The sequence below is a fragment of the Columba livia genome, chromosome 2, assembly GCF_036013475.1.
Source record: "Columba livia isolate bColLiv1 breed racing homer chromosome 2, bColLiv1.pat.W.v2, whole genome shotgun sequence".
NCBI lineage: Eukaryota > Metazoa > Chordata > Aves > Columbiformes > Columbidae > Columba > Columba livia.
In genome coordinates, this window is record NC_088603.1 from 109,051,792 (window position 1) to 109,070,302 (window position 18,511).

An 18,511-nucleotide genomic window follows, 5' to 3' on the forward strand; every position below is an offset into this window, starting at 1 on the left:
TTGGGCTTCAGTAGCTATTCCCAAAGCATGTTTTCCTATCAGAATAAATTATGGGTGTTTGCACTTGTGTGTGTGCGCATTAGCATTTTGGTGGAGAAGCTGCTGATGGTCTGATTTATTCCTTTTTTTCTATGTGTAACTGCAAGCTACAAATCAATTTTTTAGTGTGTTAGTATTTAATGTTGTTATATAAAACTAACTATGTCCTAAAGCTGTTCTGAAGCAAATGTGCTCAAATGCTGAGGCATCAGTGCTCCTCTGTTGAATGGGGCAGTTTTCTGGACTTACTTGTGCTGGATCAACATCGTTCAGCATAACTATTGAAGTGCAGTGATAATCTAGGACCAGCCTCCAGAAATCTTTGACAGTATTTGGTAATGGATGCTGTGTAACTATAAAAGCTGACGGCTGCTTGTAGCTCTGCAAAGAAATAACAAGAGATGGTGAGAAGGATGGTAAAAGATAAAAATCCATTCAGCAGAATGCCAGTCATAGCCCAAAAACTTTAGGACTGAAAGCATTATTTCTATTTTCTACATAATTAATACATTGTTTTCAGCTCTTTCCCAAGATCTTACATCTTTCAAACTTAATAAACTCTATTTGGACAGAATATGACTTCTGCAGATGTTATATTTCTGAAACGTATTTTATGCCACAGGCATAGAGTAAAATCATCGGAGGTTTTTGTTTTCAATGCAGCTCCTACAAAATTTTGATCCACAGTTTTGTTTTGAGCTGTTAATGGACAGATTAATATTGGCTGTCTGCACTTAGCTGTTAATTTGAATGATGCCCATGAAAGCCAATATCTAGTTATTTTTCAGAAATACTGTTGAAATTCTGGTCTGACAGCAGCGAGGATACTCAGGGGATAAATTTCAGTGCTCTTTGTGATTTTTTTTTTGTACCAGAGTATATAATTGACTGAGCTGTTTGGTAGAACAGTTCAATTGTGTAATTTTCAATTATGTCCTCCTGAGGGCTGAATGCCAGTGTGGCCATACTGGGGCAATCTCTGGGAGGAGCTGCCATTGGCTTTGTCAGGGAGGGCAGGGAAGCCTCTACGTGCCTTGAACTGAAGTACTTGTAGAGTGATAGAAATACAATCTGATCAGCTATTTGATATTTATTTCAGAGACAGTCACTGAAGACACCACAAAAAATGAATCCAATGTGTTCTGGGGTACAGATGAAGACAGGCAAGACTTCAGTTCTTTGTTTCGGTTTCAGGAAACTGTGTCCATCAGGTATTGATGCTGCTGGTACATCAGTCAGCCACCTTCTATCCTACTGGTCCTGTCTTGCTGCAAGCTGCATGCGGATGAGAGATGTTTGAAGGGCTCTCCATTACTCCCTCACTTAGAAGCCCTGGCAGTTTTTCTGGGAAAATCATTCTCAGACTCATTTGGTACTGAATATCGAAAATTATGCTTGCTACCCCTTTTGCTTGAAGTGAGCTTTAAAGGTTTACATGAAGCGATCCAGCTGTATCTCAGTGGATGCAAGTGGAGAGGGTGAAGGACATCATCTTGCCTGCTGGAGACTGAGTGTTTAAAGGGAAGTACAGATGTTTGATCTTGTCCATCAGTGCAGGGATATAGCAAGTGACCCAAATCACCTCCTCCCTTGGATCCTTTTGCCCAGACACGTTTTTGGATCCAGCTCATCATTTCAACAGTGAAGCAAGGTAGCATTTTCAAAGTAAATATTGAGGCACTGCTTTTCCTGAGTAGTACTTAATTTACAGAACAAAACAGTACTGAACTCTCGGGGAGAGAAGACAAGGTAATGGCAAGAATGTAAATTGCAGATCAAGGAAGTTCTGTTCTAATACGAAATGTCGTTGACCTACTGTGTGAACCCAGAGAAGTCACTTAAACTTTTGTTCTCAGTTTCTCTACATAGATAAACATAAAGATAATACACTTACCTTTTCACAGGAGTGTTTTGAACTTAGGCTTATTTTGGGAAAATGCTTTGAGAACTTGGAAGGAAAGAAATGCAAACCTGCTATAAACTGTTATTACTCTATCTTCACTTTTCGAAAAGGCCATTTACAACGTGTTCATTCGTTGCTAACCTCTGTTTTCTTGTTGTTTATGTGTTTGAGAACCGTAATTACTGTAGCTCTAAATTGTCAAAGATAGGTTATAAATATCTACTGACTGTAAAGGCAGTTTAAGTGTCTTTTTACTGATATTCTATCAGCAGGATTAGAATTACCATAGATGCATTAGAAGAAAAAAATCAACACACATGAAGAGGAACCATTCATTCAAACAGAAATAAACTGAAAGACTGAAATAATAGCTTGTGTACTATCTTGTGCTGACAGACAACTATTTTTTTTGTTAATTACTGTTTAAATTAGAAACAAAGGGAACTGAAATATTGCTGCAAACCTTATTATCGTATTTAACTGCCTGAGTGTCTTAATAGGTAATTCTTTTTTTCCTAGGCCAGATGGTTAAAAATTCAAGCACCAGCGAGAAAACCAGACACATTTAATTTATCGAAACTCCCCGACTTGCTCTCTGAGCACGGTTTTGGAACCTTGGCTGTGACATAACATATGTGGGATCCTAAATGTATGTGGGAGTTTAAAGATTTTGTGCCATGTTTTTGGAAAACAAGTGAGAAGAATTTCAGTCTTCTTATGCTGACTCCACTTTCTGGCATTGCTCAGTTTGGAGGGCTGCTGATTCCCTTTTTATTATTAATGTTGTAGTGGAGACTTACATCCATCAGTGCTGCATTAATGTAGTTACTGCTCTCTCCATCTATCGTTATGAGGAAAGGCAGGCATCTGTCTGGAGGTAGAACATCCATACAGCGATTCTTTTCATGATTTCGTGGCAAAAGTGCTATGCTGCAGTCTTCTACGCGCAGTGTCGGAGTCACCATATTTAAAGTCTTCCAAAAAGAGTAAACAGTACAACAGAAAAATTAACACAGCAGTGAAAGCATCCCAAAATATTTAAGAACAGATTAGCTCAGCATTCAGTTTCAGTGGGAATCAATATGCAGAGAAATGAAAACACATCACAGTCAGCAGGGTTTGGAAGCAAAAAATCCTGGGAGTGTACAGATCTGAAAAATAACCTCAAAGATAGCTGCAGGGTAACTTGCCTTCTGGAGAAATGACAGTGCAAGGAATCGATATACTTCCCTTGAGTAAAAAGAAGATTTTACTACTACTGTATTGCATTATTTCAGGATTCAGCATAATGCAACAGCAATTAGTGATACATTATTTCCCCCTTTTTTTGCAGTCTTTCCCTCCCAGGCCTGGTCCAAAATTCTTATGGCAATAAGCAAACACTTAAGAAGTCTTTAGCACAGCTGAACTGCAGAGCTTCTGGGTACTGCTAGCCAGAACTTACCCTAAATTCCTCTTTGATCTGGCTGGAGTTAGTCTGAGGATCCAGTTTATTCATTTCATAGTAAACAGACCTAACTTGAGAAGCTGGAATAGATGTGTCCCCACAAAGACAGGCTTCCAGGATAGCATCATGGATGAATACATACTGCTCCTGGTAAAGCAATTAAAATAATTACTGACGTAGAGAGCATATGCTACTAGTGTTTTGGTAAATAAAAAATAACAACCAATACGGTTGCCACTAATTCTCTCTGATTTCACCAGCACTGAAGCAAGACCAGAAGGAACAAGAGCAGATCACAAAACTTTATCCCACTCATTTAGAAATGAATATAGAAGGATTGACTCAAACTATTTACAAATACAAACAGAAGTGCAGTAACACTCTGTAATACAATTTGGAATGTTTCTGGTTTCTTCACTCCTCTGCACAGTTCTGTATGTGCTATCATATAGCAGTCTTGACAAGATGTACTCCAGAATGAAGCCTCCCTAGCGACAAAACACTCATGATTTTTCCTTTATTTATTTATTTCCCCCGCCCCCCCCAGAAAACCATTGCAAACTTTAAGTGCAGCATAACTGGGCACTTGTTTGGGCAGTGGTTCTTCAGGTTTGTGTGTGCATTATTTTCTGCATACAACTGAATAAACTACCTTCTAGATGGTGCCTACCACAAAGGGGCTCTAGTTTTATGGGCTAAAAGAATACTTTGTCTTGTGAAGTGTAAGGCAGTATTCCAGTAGATCAACAATACCTCAGTCTGCACCATGTTAACCCTCCGAGATCGCAGCTCTCTCACGCAGTTGTATATGTCTACAACACCTTCTCTTTCTGCCATGTCTAGCATGATGTCAATAACGATGAAGCAACCAGTTCTGCCAGCACCAGCACTAAAGTAAAAGAAGAGCACAGTTAATTTTCAGTGGTGTACTTGAAAAATGTGAAGCATGTTAAGGAAGTTATTCCTTAAACAAGTGCAAGGGTTCACCTTGCAGGTACTTGCTTGGTGGGATGATTACTGAAATTATGCTTTGTATTCAGGCATTTGCAAGATTTCAGATTCGCTTTTGTCATTCTTGTTTATAATTTAGATGTTAAGTTCTTGTGGGTATAGCTCCAGTGGCTTCAGCAACCTGTGTGTGGATGATGCAGTACAGGAGAAGCAAAAGTAGGTTCTGGTTTAGTGAACAACACAAGGGAGGGATTTCTGTTCTACCCACCTGCAGTGAACAACCAGAGGGCCAGCATTTGGTGGGCTCTTGGACTTGACCTGCCTTACAAAGCCCAGCAGGCCTGTCGCATGGTACGGCACACCATGGTCTGGCCAGCCAGTGAAGTGAAACTGCCGAATTTCTCGAATCTCATGAGCACCTCTCTGTTGAAAAGACAAGGGTTGAAAAACAAGCTGGAGTGTGAAAGAAATGGGATGACAGGCATCGTAAGAATGCAACTTCAAAAGCCTGAGCCTTTCTGAAAAACATTCACCCCCTAGCAACAGCCATATCCATACAGACTGTTGGAGAACTTTCTCATAAGTGCAGAGCAAGTTCTAAGGTTACGTATCAACTTGTTTCAAAGCCTTACAACAAAAATGAGCAGTTTAGTGCTAGGTTGGTTAGAAACTTTCATCAACAAGATAGATGCTCATCTCTGTATTTAAGCACTAGGTTGCTTGAAAACTGTGGCCTTAAGTTGCATGCTGTAATCACAGAGCAGGTCAGCAGCAAGGCCATGAACATATAGCATAGATGACGTTTTTTTTCCCCCCACTGCTCTCTGCAGGAGTTTTGCTGCTGACTTCAGAAAAACACAATTTCAGCATAATTTTCCTTATCATTTGTCTTCTTCATGGGTCTGAAAGAAACAGCTGAATAGTAAGAAACCTTTTTGCACCTCCAATCATAGGGGCTGTGTTCATAGCCCTCTGCGTGCTCACCCTTGAAGTGATTTGCCACAGTGTACAAGGACGTGGATATGGTAAGACAGGTATGAATGAGAAGCTGATCATGTAAGTAATTTCCCATGTGACTTTCTGGAGCAGTCTGGATATACAGATACACACAGCAGAAGTGATTTTCTTAGTGTTTGTATTTCCCCTTCCCCCTCTAAAAATGTAGCTGCCAGTATTTTATTCTCATTAGAAATCCACAGACCAGAGGCCATCATACATATTTCATAAACAAACAGCAAAATGATGACATATCATGTCTAGGCTGGACTAAATGTCAGTGATATTAATAACTGCTGGTTTACAGTTTTTCTTCTTAAAGATGTATTTTCTGTCTTGAGCTGGTTTGCATATAAAAGGTTTAATTCTCTTTGCATTATGAAATTATATAAACTTCCTAATTTATTGCTAGTATGCAAGTTAAAAGAGTGCGGGATTTTCCATAGTTGAGAAATTTTGCCTGAAAAATTTTGGCTCAGTGTATCTTGGAGTCCTGATGCTCAGACAGCTGAGGCTGGAGGTCTGTGGAGACTGGGTATCTGTTCAGGGGAATGTCCACCCTCATCTCCCTCAGAAACTGTAACACAAAAGGCAGGCAAGGGAGGTGAAGAGCATATGCGGCACTGGTGTAGACTGAGGAGATCAAACCCTTGCAACAGAAATGACCCAATTTTTAAACATATTGAAACCCAAGAATAGGAAAAGTAATTTTCATTTTAAGACAGTCTAGCAAACACATTAAGATACCATTTAGTCTCTGTACTCTGGGGACTGTAGAGTGTGTTAGCTAACACAGGTTTGTGCTACTGTAAAGCAAGGCCTTCAACTCTGTAAATAGCTGTGCGTAGGTGGGGCATCCATGTCCCAAACACGTTTATATTGCTCACAACAGCTGCCCATAATCCCCTAAGAAACAAAGATCCCATACAGAAAAGCAATACCATGACTATAAAAACTGAGGAATGAAACAAGTACCCCACACAACTTCTTCATGCTGTATGCAGCCTTGATTTTCAAGTAATTTACATAAAGTAAACTGTCCCTCCAAAATAATGTGCCCAGCTGTTGCACAGGTCAGGATATGTCCTACGCATCTTGTACATAAGTTTTGAAAATGTTGTCTGTCCTGCTGACTGCATTTTTGTCTATCACTGGTAACACTGAGCTACTTGGAAAAGGTTTTGCACATAGGGAACTTTTATAACGAGTTTGCTTATTATACCTATAAAAGAATGACTTTCATGTCTATAGCTTCCCCGCTGGTTTCTAAACCCAAAATAGCAACACAACTGCATGAATCATAAAAGCATACGCTCAAGTTGGAAAGACTGTATATTTTACTTTTTTTTCAGCTGAAATAAACAGAAAATGGTGTACATTGTTAATAAAACCTAGGATGTTAAAAACTGTAGATCCTAAATCTACAAATACTTATGGTGCTGTTGTGTGTTACTATCTGAGTAATTCATCTGAGTTAACTGTTGTGCTGAAAAGGAACTGCTCCAAAGGAATGCTTATGCACAAAATGTATATGGTATCTAGGGAATGGTCTTCAGAATCAGAGTGTAATTTTGGGTTCGATTTTCTTAGCGTTGTCCCCCTACTTCTCAGTAATTACCAAATAGCCATTGGAAAAAAAAAAAGTGATCAATTTATATCCAAACAAATCAACTTCTAAACTGTATTTTAGGAGCAGTCATGAGGTATTGATCCGCAAATAGAAAAGATGGTCAGAAGGTACCTCTCGAGGTCTCCTGCCCAGCCTCCCAGACAGAGTGGGTCTATGGCCAACAATAAATTGGGTCACCAGTGGCTCTGTGCAACTGACTCCTGATGACCTCCAAGAAAGGAGATTCCACAACTTTTCTGGGTAACCTGCTATAGCACTGCACTTCCCTCCTCTTGAAGTAGTTTTTCCAGTGCAAGCCTTCTATGCTGCAACTTCTTGGCCATTCCTGCTTGTGTTATCATCTACCACCAGTAAGAATAAGAAGAATTTGGTGGCCTTGATTTTCTAAACATCTTTGAGGTAGTTGCGGGCTGCGATTAAAACCTCCTTACCCCTCCTCTTCATCTCTAACACACTGAACAATGCTCTCTCTTAACCTCCCCTTGCAGTTCATATATCCATAATCTCCTGGATGTCAGACACCTGGAGTCCTGCATCCAGCTCTGAAGCCCTCAGTGCAGGAAAGACAGGGACCTGTTGGAGAAGGTCCAGAGGAGGCCACGAAGATGATCGGAGGGCTGGAACAGCTCTGCTGTGAGGACAGGCTGAGAGAGTTGTGGTTGTTCAACCTAGAGAAGAGAAGGCTCCGGGGAGACCTTATTGCAGCCTTTCAGTACTTACAAGGGGCCTATAAGAAAGATTGGGACAGACTTTCTAGAAGGGCCTATTGTGATAGGACAAGGGGTAACAGTTTTTAAATAAAAGAGGGGAGATTCAGGCTAGACATGAGGAAGAAATTTTTTACAATGACGGTGGTGAAACGCTGGCCCAGGTTGCCCAGAGAGGTGGTAGATGCCCCATCCCTGGAGACATTCAAGGCCAGGCTGGTCAGGGCTCTGAGCAACCCGATCTAGTTGCTCATTGAATGGGGGCTGGACTAGGTGGCCTTTAAAGGTCCCTTCCAACCTGAACTATTCTATGATTCTTTGTTGCCCCAGGATGTCACAGCCTGTGCAGATACATGAAGTAGTCCATCTAAGGCACAGAACATTGCATTTTTCCTTGTTGAATTGTGAAAGTTTCTGTTGACCAGATCTTCAAGTCCTTTGAAAATGAGACTCCAATGTTCAGGGTTTCACCACCACCCTTCACTTAGTACTGTCTGCAGATTTGGTCAGGGTGCACTCTGCCTCATCATGCAGTTTGTCTTGGAGACGTTGAAAAGTATCAGTCCCAGTAGATCAGAAGTATAAACTCAAAAGAATGATGGTGTAAGAGATGTACAGACTTCACCTTCTAGGACTACTGGAAGAGTTAAAAAATATGGAAAATATGGTAAAAACAAGTGTACTTTACTCAAACTACACTGACACTGCTTTTAGAGACTTACTGAAAAACTACCAACTATTAAAAAGCAGTGTCTAAATGAAATCTTTTCAGATGGAGATTTTTTTTTAAAGAAATAAAATGTTTAGTGCCTTTTATCTCTATCTGTTCTAATGCACTTATTCAAGACAGTTTGGTTATGATCAACTGTAAAATCCTCTAGGTTTCTTTTTCCAGTCTCAGTTAAGAAGTGAAAAGCTAACATCAAAGCACGGGCTTAAAATTTGCAGAATAGAAATCAGCCAGTGCTTCATCTACTTCAAAGTGTAGCCACTGTTTCTCATCTGTTTATTAAAAAATCTAAATGCAAGGAAACAACAGGCTTGAATGAATTTGATGTACAATATGTATAGTGGTAAACATGATACAATAGTTCATTCAAATCGCATAATTTTATTATCATTACCCTCAGGTTGCTGTATTGATGCATATTTAAGTAGAAGATTAAAGAATAAACCAGGAAAAAAAACTAATTCCTTTTTTACTGTGGATGTATGTACAGAGACCCGGTTGAGCCATCGTTTTGGCAGTTTCATTTACATGGGTGCAGGATTCTTTGATACTAAAGATTATGTTCTTCAAAACCATAATTGAATACTATTTCATCATTAGAGAGAACTAGTATACCACAGGTACTGCAATTAAATCAAAAGGAGTTTTCTAAGCTAATTAGTTGAAAATCTGCTCATGGAGATACTGAGAGGACACGACTTCAGTGCGTCATTAGGAATATCAAGTCTTCCAAAGAGGCCCTTTCCTCGTTCCGCAACTCAAATGAGTCTTGATGCATCCAATTAGAACACTTCGGTCCTTTAATGAAGTCTCAGTAAAACCCCTGAATTGACACAAAATGCATGACACACTTCAGCATTGACTGACCCTGCTTGTTCTCACTTTCAGTAAGTACCTTATTTGTTAATAGTATGTTGTCCATATATTGTAAGCTGTTTGGGAGAGCTACAAGAACTAGTAAGCATGAAATAAATTCATGGCATTATTGTAATAAGCAGTAATACAACACACTGATTGGAGCTCTCCATATAAAGATGGATTCCACATTAAAAGTGAAATTGCCTTGAGAAAAAAAACCAGTTTGTTTCAGCTATGTCTCTGCAGACCTGGAACACACTGACCCAAGAGACAGCAGTATTCTCCACCACAGACTTCTGAATAATGGTGCATGCAGCCTCTGGCACAGACACAAAATGATTGTGGGGAACATAAGATGGGAAAACAGCATGAATGTGGTTTTCAATTGATTGCTGAGAGGGAGGCTTCGATTTCTCCTAGGCAAGGAACATCACTTTTTCTAGCTCAGGAAGGGGCCAGCAGTGATGGAAAGTGCAGAAAAGTCGCTGCATTTAAAGAAAAACAAAGTTTACCATAAGAGGGCAGTAGTCTTTTACCCAAAGAATAACTACAAAACTGGGATGTCAGTCAGAAGATTTAACTTTTCCATGTTGAATCTGCATATAAGTTACCTAGGCAGATACCACTGTATTTAAGAAAACCGAATTTGGAAACTTACCTTTTCTACTGCAAATGTTCGAATCACATATTCAGCCAGGAGCTCTGTTTCTATTAGGGTAACTTTAATGTCTTTATATATTTCTGTGTCATCTGGCCAGTATTTGCAGCATTTGACCTTTAAAAAATACAAAAGAAATTAAGGTTCATTTATTTTAGAAGGTTCATACTGAATCTATTCTGTATTCTGTGCAATGATTTCTGTTTTAAAATGCAATCACGCGCAAAACAGTCACATTTCATACCCATAGAAATGAATGATTAAGAGACATTGCCTCTTCTTTTTTTAAGACATCTTTCAGAGTTGCAGGGGAGATTTGTGTTGCGGATAGTAAAGTAAGGCAAATTTGTACAAAGCACAAGGATATTTACAGCCTGCATAACTCAGTTATAGTAACTGTTCATTTCCTCTGCTTTCCAACGCAGGGTGTGCCCAGAGGGACAACTACCACCAGAAGCTTTTTTCCTACCTTCTAAATATCTTCTAAAGTGAAAGCGTGTTTTTCAGACAGGGAGCATTTTTTCTACTGTTAGAAAAGTATCTGTTTTCACAGATTAACTTTCTAAAGAAACTGATGAAAGGTCAAATAGCAAAACTCAATACTTGATGTCAAGAGATGAGTTTTTGGTCTGGGCTTTAACACCGATTCACTAGATGACCCCAAACGCTGTGGGTGGGATTCACCTCAGCTCAAATTAAGATGAGCAGGACAAATGCCTTCTAGAGGAGCTTTGTTATTGTTGTTGTTGTTAACTATGAAAAGAGTCTAGACAACTGTCTTTGCCTAGGTTTTTGGCTTCTTGATCGCTAACATTAGGTGAGAAGAACTACCCTTTCCCTCCACAGTGGCTTCTGGAGCTGTAGGTTCTGGGCGAATTTATCCTGGGATATGGAGATGGAAAGAAGGTGTGTTTTGTAAACGGTATTTCAGATTTTCTGAGCTCTGGATTGGTCTAGATGGGATGGACTTCACAGTATGTAATGTATTCAAATATGAACTGTTATTCTGCTATTTTTAAAAGTGTATGATTGTGGGGACTGTATACAACGATGCAGATAGCTGACAGACTTAAGAGTTTTCTCCTCCTTCCCATGTGTGTGGACAAGGAGGTGAGTGGGGAAGCTAATACATATTACTCACATATCTCGATTTTATTCTGCTCTATCACAGTAATAGCTATGCTATCACCACTGCATCTGGCCATCGTCCAGTGGTGCAGTACATGCTAGAAGTAGCATCTGCTCCATGGAATGATTTCGCTTTTTCTCACCGAAGCGAAAATTTAAAATGGATCTTCTAATACATGTAATTCTACCTGTTTACTTAAATAAACACTTAGATGCATCGGGTAAAAACCTCAAACACTTCAAATTTTAAATGGAAAACTGATACAAAAATTAAAAAAAGAATTAAATGTCATAATTGCTAAGAGTATTTCTCAAGCCCACTGCCATGCCCAAATATTTGGATTGCTATGATTTCTAGTCTTGAGCAAAACGTAAAACTGATGTACATTTGTATAAGCATACAGAGAAAACTGCAATGCATGATTCAAATAATCTATACAAACTCCAGGTTCAGTACATAAAGAATTACACGGAGAGTCAAACCTTGTCCTGTCAGGCAGAAGAAAAGACTTTTCTCAGAATTTGTTTCAAGTGACATAGCCAATAATCATGTACAGCCCCTCTTTACTGTCTGGGCAGAAGAGAGGTCTTGCCACGCTAAAGTAGTAATATCGGCTAATACAATGAAAAAGTTTGTCCAGGCAAGGTCAGTAGTTCTGACCCTTTTTCAGACTCTTTAAATCTGAACAGAACTGAGTCAAAGGGCTAGAAAAACACATCCCCATATCAGGAACCTCTTCAGAGAAAAAGGGTAGCCTGGTTGTAAGCCTTGGCTCCCAGCCACAAAACAATACAAGCATCCTAACAGCTCATTACTGCTCACACAGGTGATGGAAAGCTCCTGGAGCAGAGCTGAAGTTCAGGTAGCCATAAGCAGGTTTCCATTTATCTCTCTATACTTGTCCTCAGACCTAGTAACCATGTTAGTATTGGCTAAGAAAAATTCTTTATATTGGTCACATTTCATGTGGTATTAAGCATGGTTTCAGGAGAACTGGCAAACATCAGGTTATACAGATCCCTTCCACAGCGAGAGGCTGGGACATGAGGCAGTCCTGGCAGGGCCCAGCACTCCTGTGCAGGGACAAGGGCAGCAAGGCTGCTCCCCTGCCCTGCAAGCTGGTGGATGAGAAGGTTTCCACCAGCAAAGGGCCAAGCTGAGGGCCAGTCCCAGGGTGCCTAAATGGCAGGATCTCCAGCAAACGTGTATTCATCTCCACAGCATATCTATCAGCTGTGAGCAATGAACAACCATTACAAAAGCATTACATGTTGCTGCAAGCAGTTTAGTAGTTGCTGCTGCTATCTGTTGTTGCATCTACTTTATACTTATTCCAATCTTATCTGGTTTGGATGTATTTCCAAAGCCCCTCTGATAGAAGCTAAGTGAAAAACATTGAATGCTTATTGTTTTGTCTGTGGTGTTAAAGTAACCCAGAGAATTCTCATTGTTCAAATCCTTCAGGCCAGCAAACATGACCCCTTATGGTCACTGCTGGGAACTCTGAAACGGTGTTTTCCTACCTATGGCTAAGATGATGTTTTGACCCTTGACGCAGAATAAGGCAATTCATGCTGTCTCTGGACTAGAGAAGCCCACTGACAGCCTGGCTCTGGGGCTGATTCCCTTCTCCTGTCTGTTCATGTATCCTTTCCATAGTTAACCTGAACCCCACGAAAATGGCCAACGCGTGTACGAAGGGAGTAGCTGCAGCGATGATCCCAGCCACAGCACCACCGATCAGCACATCTCTTTGTTGCTAACTTTAACCTTGTTTCCTTCTGATGGGTGCCTGCCATCCTCAAAACAGTTCTAGTTTACCAAAATAAACAATTTGGAAAAAACAAACAAACAAACAAAAACAAAACAAAAAACCACACAACCCTGCCTGAATTAAATTGCTCAGCCTTTAATAAAAAAATGCCTGTTTCTAAGTTGGTAAATCTGGAGAGTCTGGATTATGACTAAGAACTAGAGCCATTTAGAATGGCAAATTTAGAACAGCACAGTCCCCACCTTCTTATGCTTCAACTGTTGGATTTGCTTCCATCCTTTTTTTAAACCTTATTTAAGATGATCCAGTGGAACAATTAGGGAAGCACTGAGGGATGTGGCACAGAAGTTACAGCCTTTCGTGCCTCACACAGCTTGGGCCCGACAGGGATTTCTTCCTCTGCTGCACAGGGGACTTTGTGCATGGAGCAGATTGGAGCTGAGCAGAAGGATCCATGACAACACAATTTCCTGAAAACTCTCCCAAGTGGAATAGGGGCTGTAACAGCCATGGGAACGGTGCCAGAGCTGCAGTCAGAGCCACAGACCAACACTAAATGATTCACTCACTGGGAGGGGGAAAAAAACCCCACACAACCTTTTTTTTTTTTCTTTTAATTCAGGGTTTTTTCCTGCTTTTGGCTCTTGTGCTGCAACGCTGATGCACGTGCTGAGCTCTAGACATGGGAACTGTGTGGACTTCTGATGAGCCAAAGGTCAAGTAAATGCTTAAAGACTAGTCTCCCACCTCCTCCAAGACCTCCCAAATAAATGCAAAGGTGTGTCTTGAAGAAGGAAGCACATCGAATAGTGTAAATCAAAATCACACTTGTTTGTTGGACTAGGGCCTTTATTTGCACAAGGAAAGACAATTGCAACAAAACAGAATATGGTTTTACTCATCAAATATGGGTAAAGCTGCTGGTAACATATGTTTGTTCATTTTTTTTTTTTAGCACAGCTTTAGCTGCTGTGACTTGATGAATCTCTTTCCCTTTTTATAAACATTTGGTAAATGTTTTACAAAAAAAACTACTAACAGAAGGTTTAGCTAAATAATTGATACATGAATCCAGAACTGAATATTAAATGCATTCATATTTTTTTCCACACAGTTGCTACCACAATAGTAAATATCGTCCACAAAGTAGAAAACATAATTTTGAAATCTCATCTGAGCAGAACTATAATTGAGAGTTTGTTCAGATACACCCCGCATTTATATACTAACAAAGTGCCAAAAAATACAGATGTTCATCACAAGATGAGATAAAAGGGTGATTGCCAGAGACATAATGAAAATGCTCCAGTTTAATCTATTCATCCCAAGGTACACTGTCCAATTGTTCCAAACATGTTTATTTTACTAATAATTTCAGAAATTTGGAGAAGATTATTATCTACTTCCACCCCCTAGCTACATCCCCCAGCAAAATAGTTTAATATGAGAAACTAAGAATTAAAAATGAAGGTGGAAAGTCGTTGTTGCTACTTCTAAATTTAACAAACAATGTAGGCAGTAGATAGCTAATGAACACAAATTGTGACTTCCGAAGCTGTATATTTAGCCATTTGGCAATGTGACACATCTAGCTAAAGGCAGCGTGAAAGCCAGGACAGTAATTCATTCACTTAGAGGTTTGGAATAGGAGGTATATTACAGAATTAATACGGGAGCTGGCTGTGAAATATACTTTGTAGTTAGTACAGAACAGTTTAAATAACACTGATATTCAAAGTTTCCAATTTCCTCTGATTCTGAAATATTCTTAGCAAAAGGTGATATAACTGGCTATGCATTGCATGGACTGTCGTTAGTGAAGAGCAGTATCATAATTCCAATTTAAAATTAATCCTGAACTAAGTAATGATGATAAGTCAGACATAAATTTTGAAGTGAAACCTGTAGGATATAAAATGAAATAACCAACCAAGCTCACTGGTGAAAATTTTTAACATATTTTACAGGTGCAGCTGGGATAACATCACATACTTTTATTTGGCTGACTTGAAGTAAAAGGACATCCAATAATTGGAAGTATTTTTATTTAAATACTTTTCAAACAAAAAAATGTATCATTATTTAAGAACATTTTATAAGTTATAAACCAACCTTTGACAGAAGATAAAACCCAGTCTCTCTTTTTTCTCATTTTCTTTGTTTGCTTTTAAGCAAGTGAGTTAATTGCTTTACACTCATTTTACAGTTTTCTAATAGAGGTATGGAAGAGTATTGAGAAATAGAACATTTAAGATACTGTTTGGCACCATCACATGAATGGGTCTCTACAAAGGCAGCCAGAAGTCTTTATGTCATTCACAGTTGCCTGAGGGGAAGAGATGTCCCTGTGAATTTTACTAGCTCAGTCTAACGTCTTCCAGTGACGACTCTGAGCTGATATTATTCTCCACCTTCCGCTGCCCTGTGTTGCCCTATCATCACAATCCTAGGTTGCCTGGTGGATGTGCTCTCATTCAACTTCTGCCCAGAACAGGTGGTTTTCTGGACATGCCCAGCAGTAGCCGCACACTCATGCTTTCCACCTCAGTGAATGAGCACAATGCCTTTGTTCTCAAGAATCGGGTACACTGTTATACCCAGCCTAGTAGCTTGGGTTAGATAAAAGGAAGCTGGCCGGCCAAACCCATGGTGTGGCCTCCCTCTGGCCATAAAAAAGAATTAGTCTAGAAGAATTGCTTTAGAGTAAAGGTAACACAAGGTTAAGCTGCAGCAGTGTGTCTTCCTTCATTGATAAGACCAACAGCAGAATACGGATTGCCTCTATTTCATTGCTTACGTTTAGGCAATTTTGTCTCCCGCTAGTCATTAAAAAAAGCTGTAAATTAGTGCACTGTTGTACAGCCCTGGAGGAAAAAAGGCTGAGCACAGAGCACATGAGAAGGGTGGTCCCATGCCAAGATGAAGGACAGTTACAGGATTAGCTGGAGCTCTTCCTAGCCTGTCTTAATCCCTTACACAATGGCGAAGTCATGGGCATATAGTTGAGCTGCAGAGCATTACCAAAATAGTGGATTGCCTTCTGGCTCTAAAACCTGATCATCTGATGTTAGGTTAGAAAGCTCTATGTGTTGCTCTACCAAGCAAGGTAAAATTGTGTCAGTGCCTCCAGGATACTTCTTTTTTTCACAGAGAGACTGAGAGATTAATTTCACAAGACTGCTGAGGTGAGGAGACTTGCAGTGATGAAGCCATTTCCCTAGCCCTGACATTTCAAAGAAGAACTTGAAGGCCTCTTTGCAAGCTGCACTTAGACTTACATCCTACACCCTGGGAGCAAGTCAGCAGCTAGCCCAACAAGGGGCTTGATGCATCTTTTATTTATTTCTCAAAGTGAATTATCTCAATTGGATTAGTGAGCATTAAGATATTAATCTCTGATGATTAAACTTATTTGAAACACAGCTTGTACTGGAAATGAGAATGCTTCAAAACCCCGAGAGCTGAAACCATGTCTACCTTGAGTGACATGGGACAGTGCTGATGAGGTCCTGTTTGATGATGCTAACATTGCTAATCTGGGGACATCTTTACTAAATGATTGCAAAGGGTCTTTCCTTTTCTTTCCTGAAGAAAAACATGGGTTTTTTTTCCCTAAGTGCTCATCCCCTGCTACACATAATGGAGTAATAGCAACTTGTTAATTCTGGTTAGAAGTCTAGAAAGCTGAAATCTACTTTAATGACTAGAAGGGTTCACTAACTTGAAATATTAACAGCAGTTCTAAATTACCATTGTTCTTTTTTTTTTTTTTTTCTCATTACTACTCTGTAAAAGAAAAAAAATCTACTCTATCCAACAAAAGATACTAGAATTGCCATGAAAGCAGAAGTAAAACAACACAATATATAATAATGTATATGTACCATAAGCACAGGCCCCAGGTTTTCTGGGTAAACATGATTAAGAAAGGATCTCTCTAGATGGGGAAGGACACCATTTACAGGTTTTAAAAGTTGAGATTACAATTAGGTAGGGAAGGGTTTCATATAGCAACCTTTCTCCCTCTCATTTATAAAATGTAGTTTCTCTCTCTCTCTCTCTCTCGCTCTCTCTCTCTTTCTTTCTTTCTTTCTTTCTTTTTCTTTCAGTAGAAAGGTTAAATGAAATCTTAGTCACCAGGATGCTTGTAAACTCTTTGGCACACCTCCTAAGGAGCCCTAATGCCAGTATCCTGAATTAATTCCAATGTAGGTAATTGGCTTACTACATTTAGAAGCAGTTTCAATTAGATAGATTGTTCTTCCATTTATACTAAATAGAAATGTGCTGTTTGTGACGTATTAGAGTCACTGTGTTTCACCTCTGAAATATCTACAGAATGGGTGATTTGAATCTTAAATAGTTTGAATTTACCTTTGTTTATCAGAGGATTCTTCTGCATAAAAACCTCTCAAAACTTGTAAAATGTGTAAGAGTAAGCTTCATAATAGCTTTTTTGTCAAAAAAAATCCCTTTTTATTCTAAGAACAGGTGGCAAGTCCATTGCAAATGTCACAGTTTTTATGTTGCTGGAATTTCCTATGAAGTTTTCGTTTGGTTCTCGCCATATGTTTTTAGTAAGAAGTCTTTGGACAGGGCTTTATTTGGCATTTTTTCTTGGATGTCTAATGTCTAACAGAAACAAATCATCAGGTGGACTTGAAGAAGATCTATTTCAACATAACGGCTTCTGGTTTTTGTTTGTTAAGGAAATGTATTTGTATCTGGTTTAGAAAAGTTTCTTGAATGGTGACCAAGGCTGCATATGCTTAACAAGGACCAAGCTTTCACCCAAGGACCAAGCACATGCACATATTACTGCTCAGGGCTGGGCCCACACAGTCTTTCTTGAGAAGAACAACTCTCTCCTGTTAGATTTTATCTTACAACAGGGAACGTTTTGTAGCCAGCCAGCAGCGAGGACATGTTCCCTTTCTGTCAGAAGACCTTTGTATGGTTCACATAGACCCCAATACTTTTTAAGCATGAAAAGTAAGAGCCATCAACAGTTTTGCAGCAATGCAGATGTGAGTGCCACGTAGCATGTTGACTGCAGGTCCTGTCAAACAAGCAAAGGAAAAGCTAAGCCACCAATGTGTTCTTTCTTTTTCCCTATGCAGATACAGCCCTGCTGGCTCCTGAGAGGGAAACATCATGCAGGAGGAGTGTGAGATGGCTGTCAGGACAGCACCATGCTCCTGAGAGAGAAGATGGTGGTGAGAGGCTGTTTCAGCTATTTCGGTTGCGCTAAGGTGTGCGTGCAGGCACAGGGACTATTAACCAGTCCATGGCTGACCTTCATTCCTCTGTTTGTGTCACACCCATTCTGTTGTAGTCAACCTCATTTTCTTTTGAAAAAAGGTCTTTTGTGTGCTTATTAACACTATTAGCACTGGCTGTTTTCTAATTCTGGATAATAATTGCAAAACTCTAATTACTGTAATTACTATGCTCCTGAGGTGAGATTTTATTTTTTTATAGTTATTTCTAGTGATTTTTTTTTTGTAAACACTTTGTTATATTAAAAGCACGACAGACAATCATGAGTCCTTGCAGCACATTTATATATCAACCACCTCCACTGAATTTCATCAGTGCATTTCACCATTTATTAGTTAGGTATTACTAAATTTCTTCTGCCTCAAGCAAAAACAAGGAATGGGAGAGAAAGCGACTACTGACAAATGAC

At 39.6% G+C, this 18,511-nt stretch overlaps 1 protein-coding gene across 18 annotated transcripts in view; it reads right to left on the reverse strand.

The window, feature by feature from the left end:
- Nucleotides 1-18,511, reverse strand: part of PTPRM (protein tyrosine phosphatase receptor type M) — a 471,207-nt gene that overhangs the window by 13,742 nt on the left and 438,954 nt on the right. For all 18 annotated transcript variants that reach the window (XM_065053179.1, XM_065053178.1, XM_065053173.1 and 15 more), the window contains 6 exons: nucleotides 9,920-10,036; nucleotides 4,609-4,763; nucleotides 4,143-4,278; nucleotides 3,387-3,536; nucleotides 2,743-2,916; nucleotides 289-420 (listed from right to left, as the gene is read on the reverse strand). In XM_065053179.1, the coding sequence (XP_064909251.1) occupies nucleotides 289-420; nucleotides 2,743-2,916; nucleotides 3,387-3,536; nucleotides 4,143-4,278; nucleotides 4,609-4,763; nucleotides 9,920-10,036 (864 nt within the window). The remainder of the gene's footprint in view (nucleotides 1-288; nucleotides 421-2,742; nucleotides 2,917-3,386; nucleotides 3,537-4,142; nucleotides 4,279-4,608; nucleotides 4,764-9,919; nucleotides 10,037-18,511) is intronic.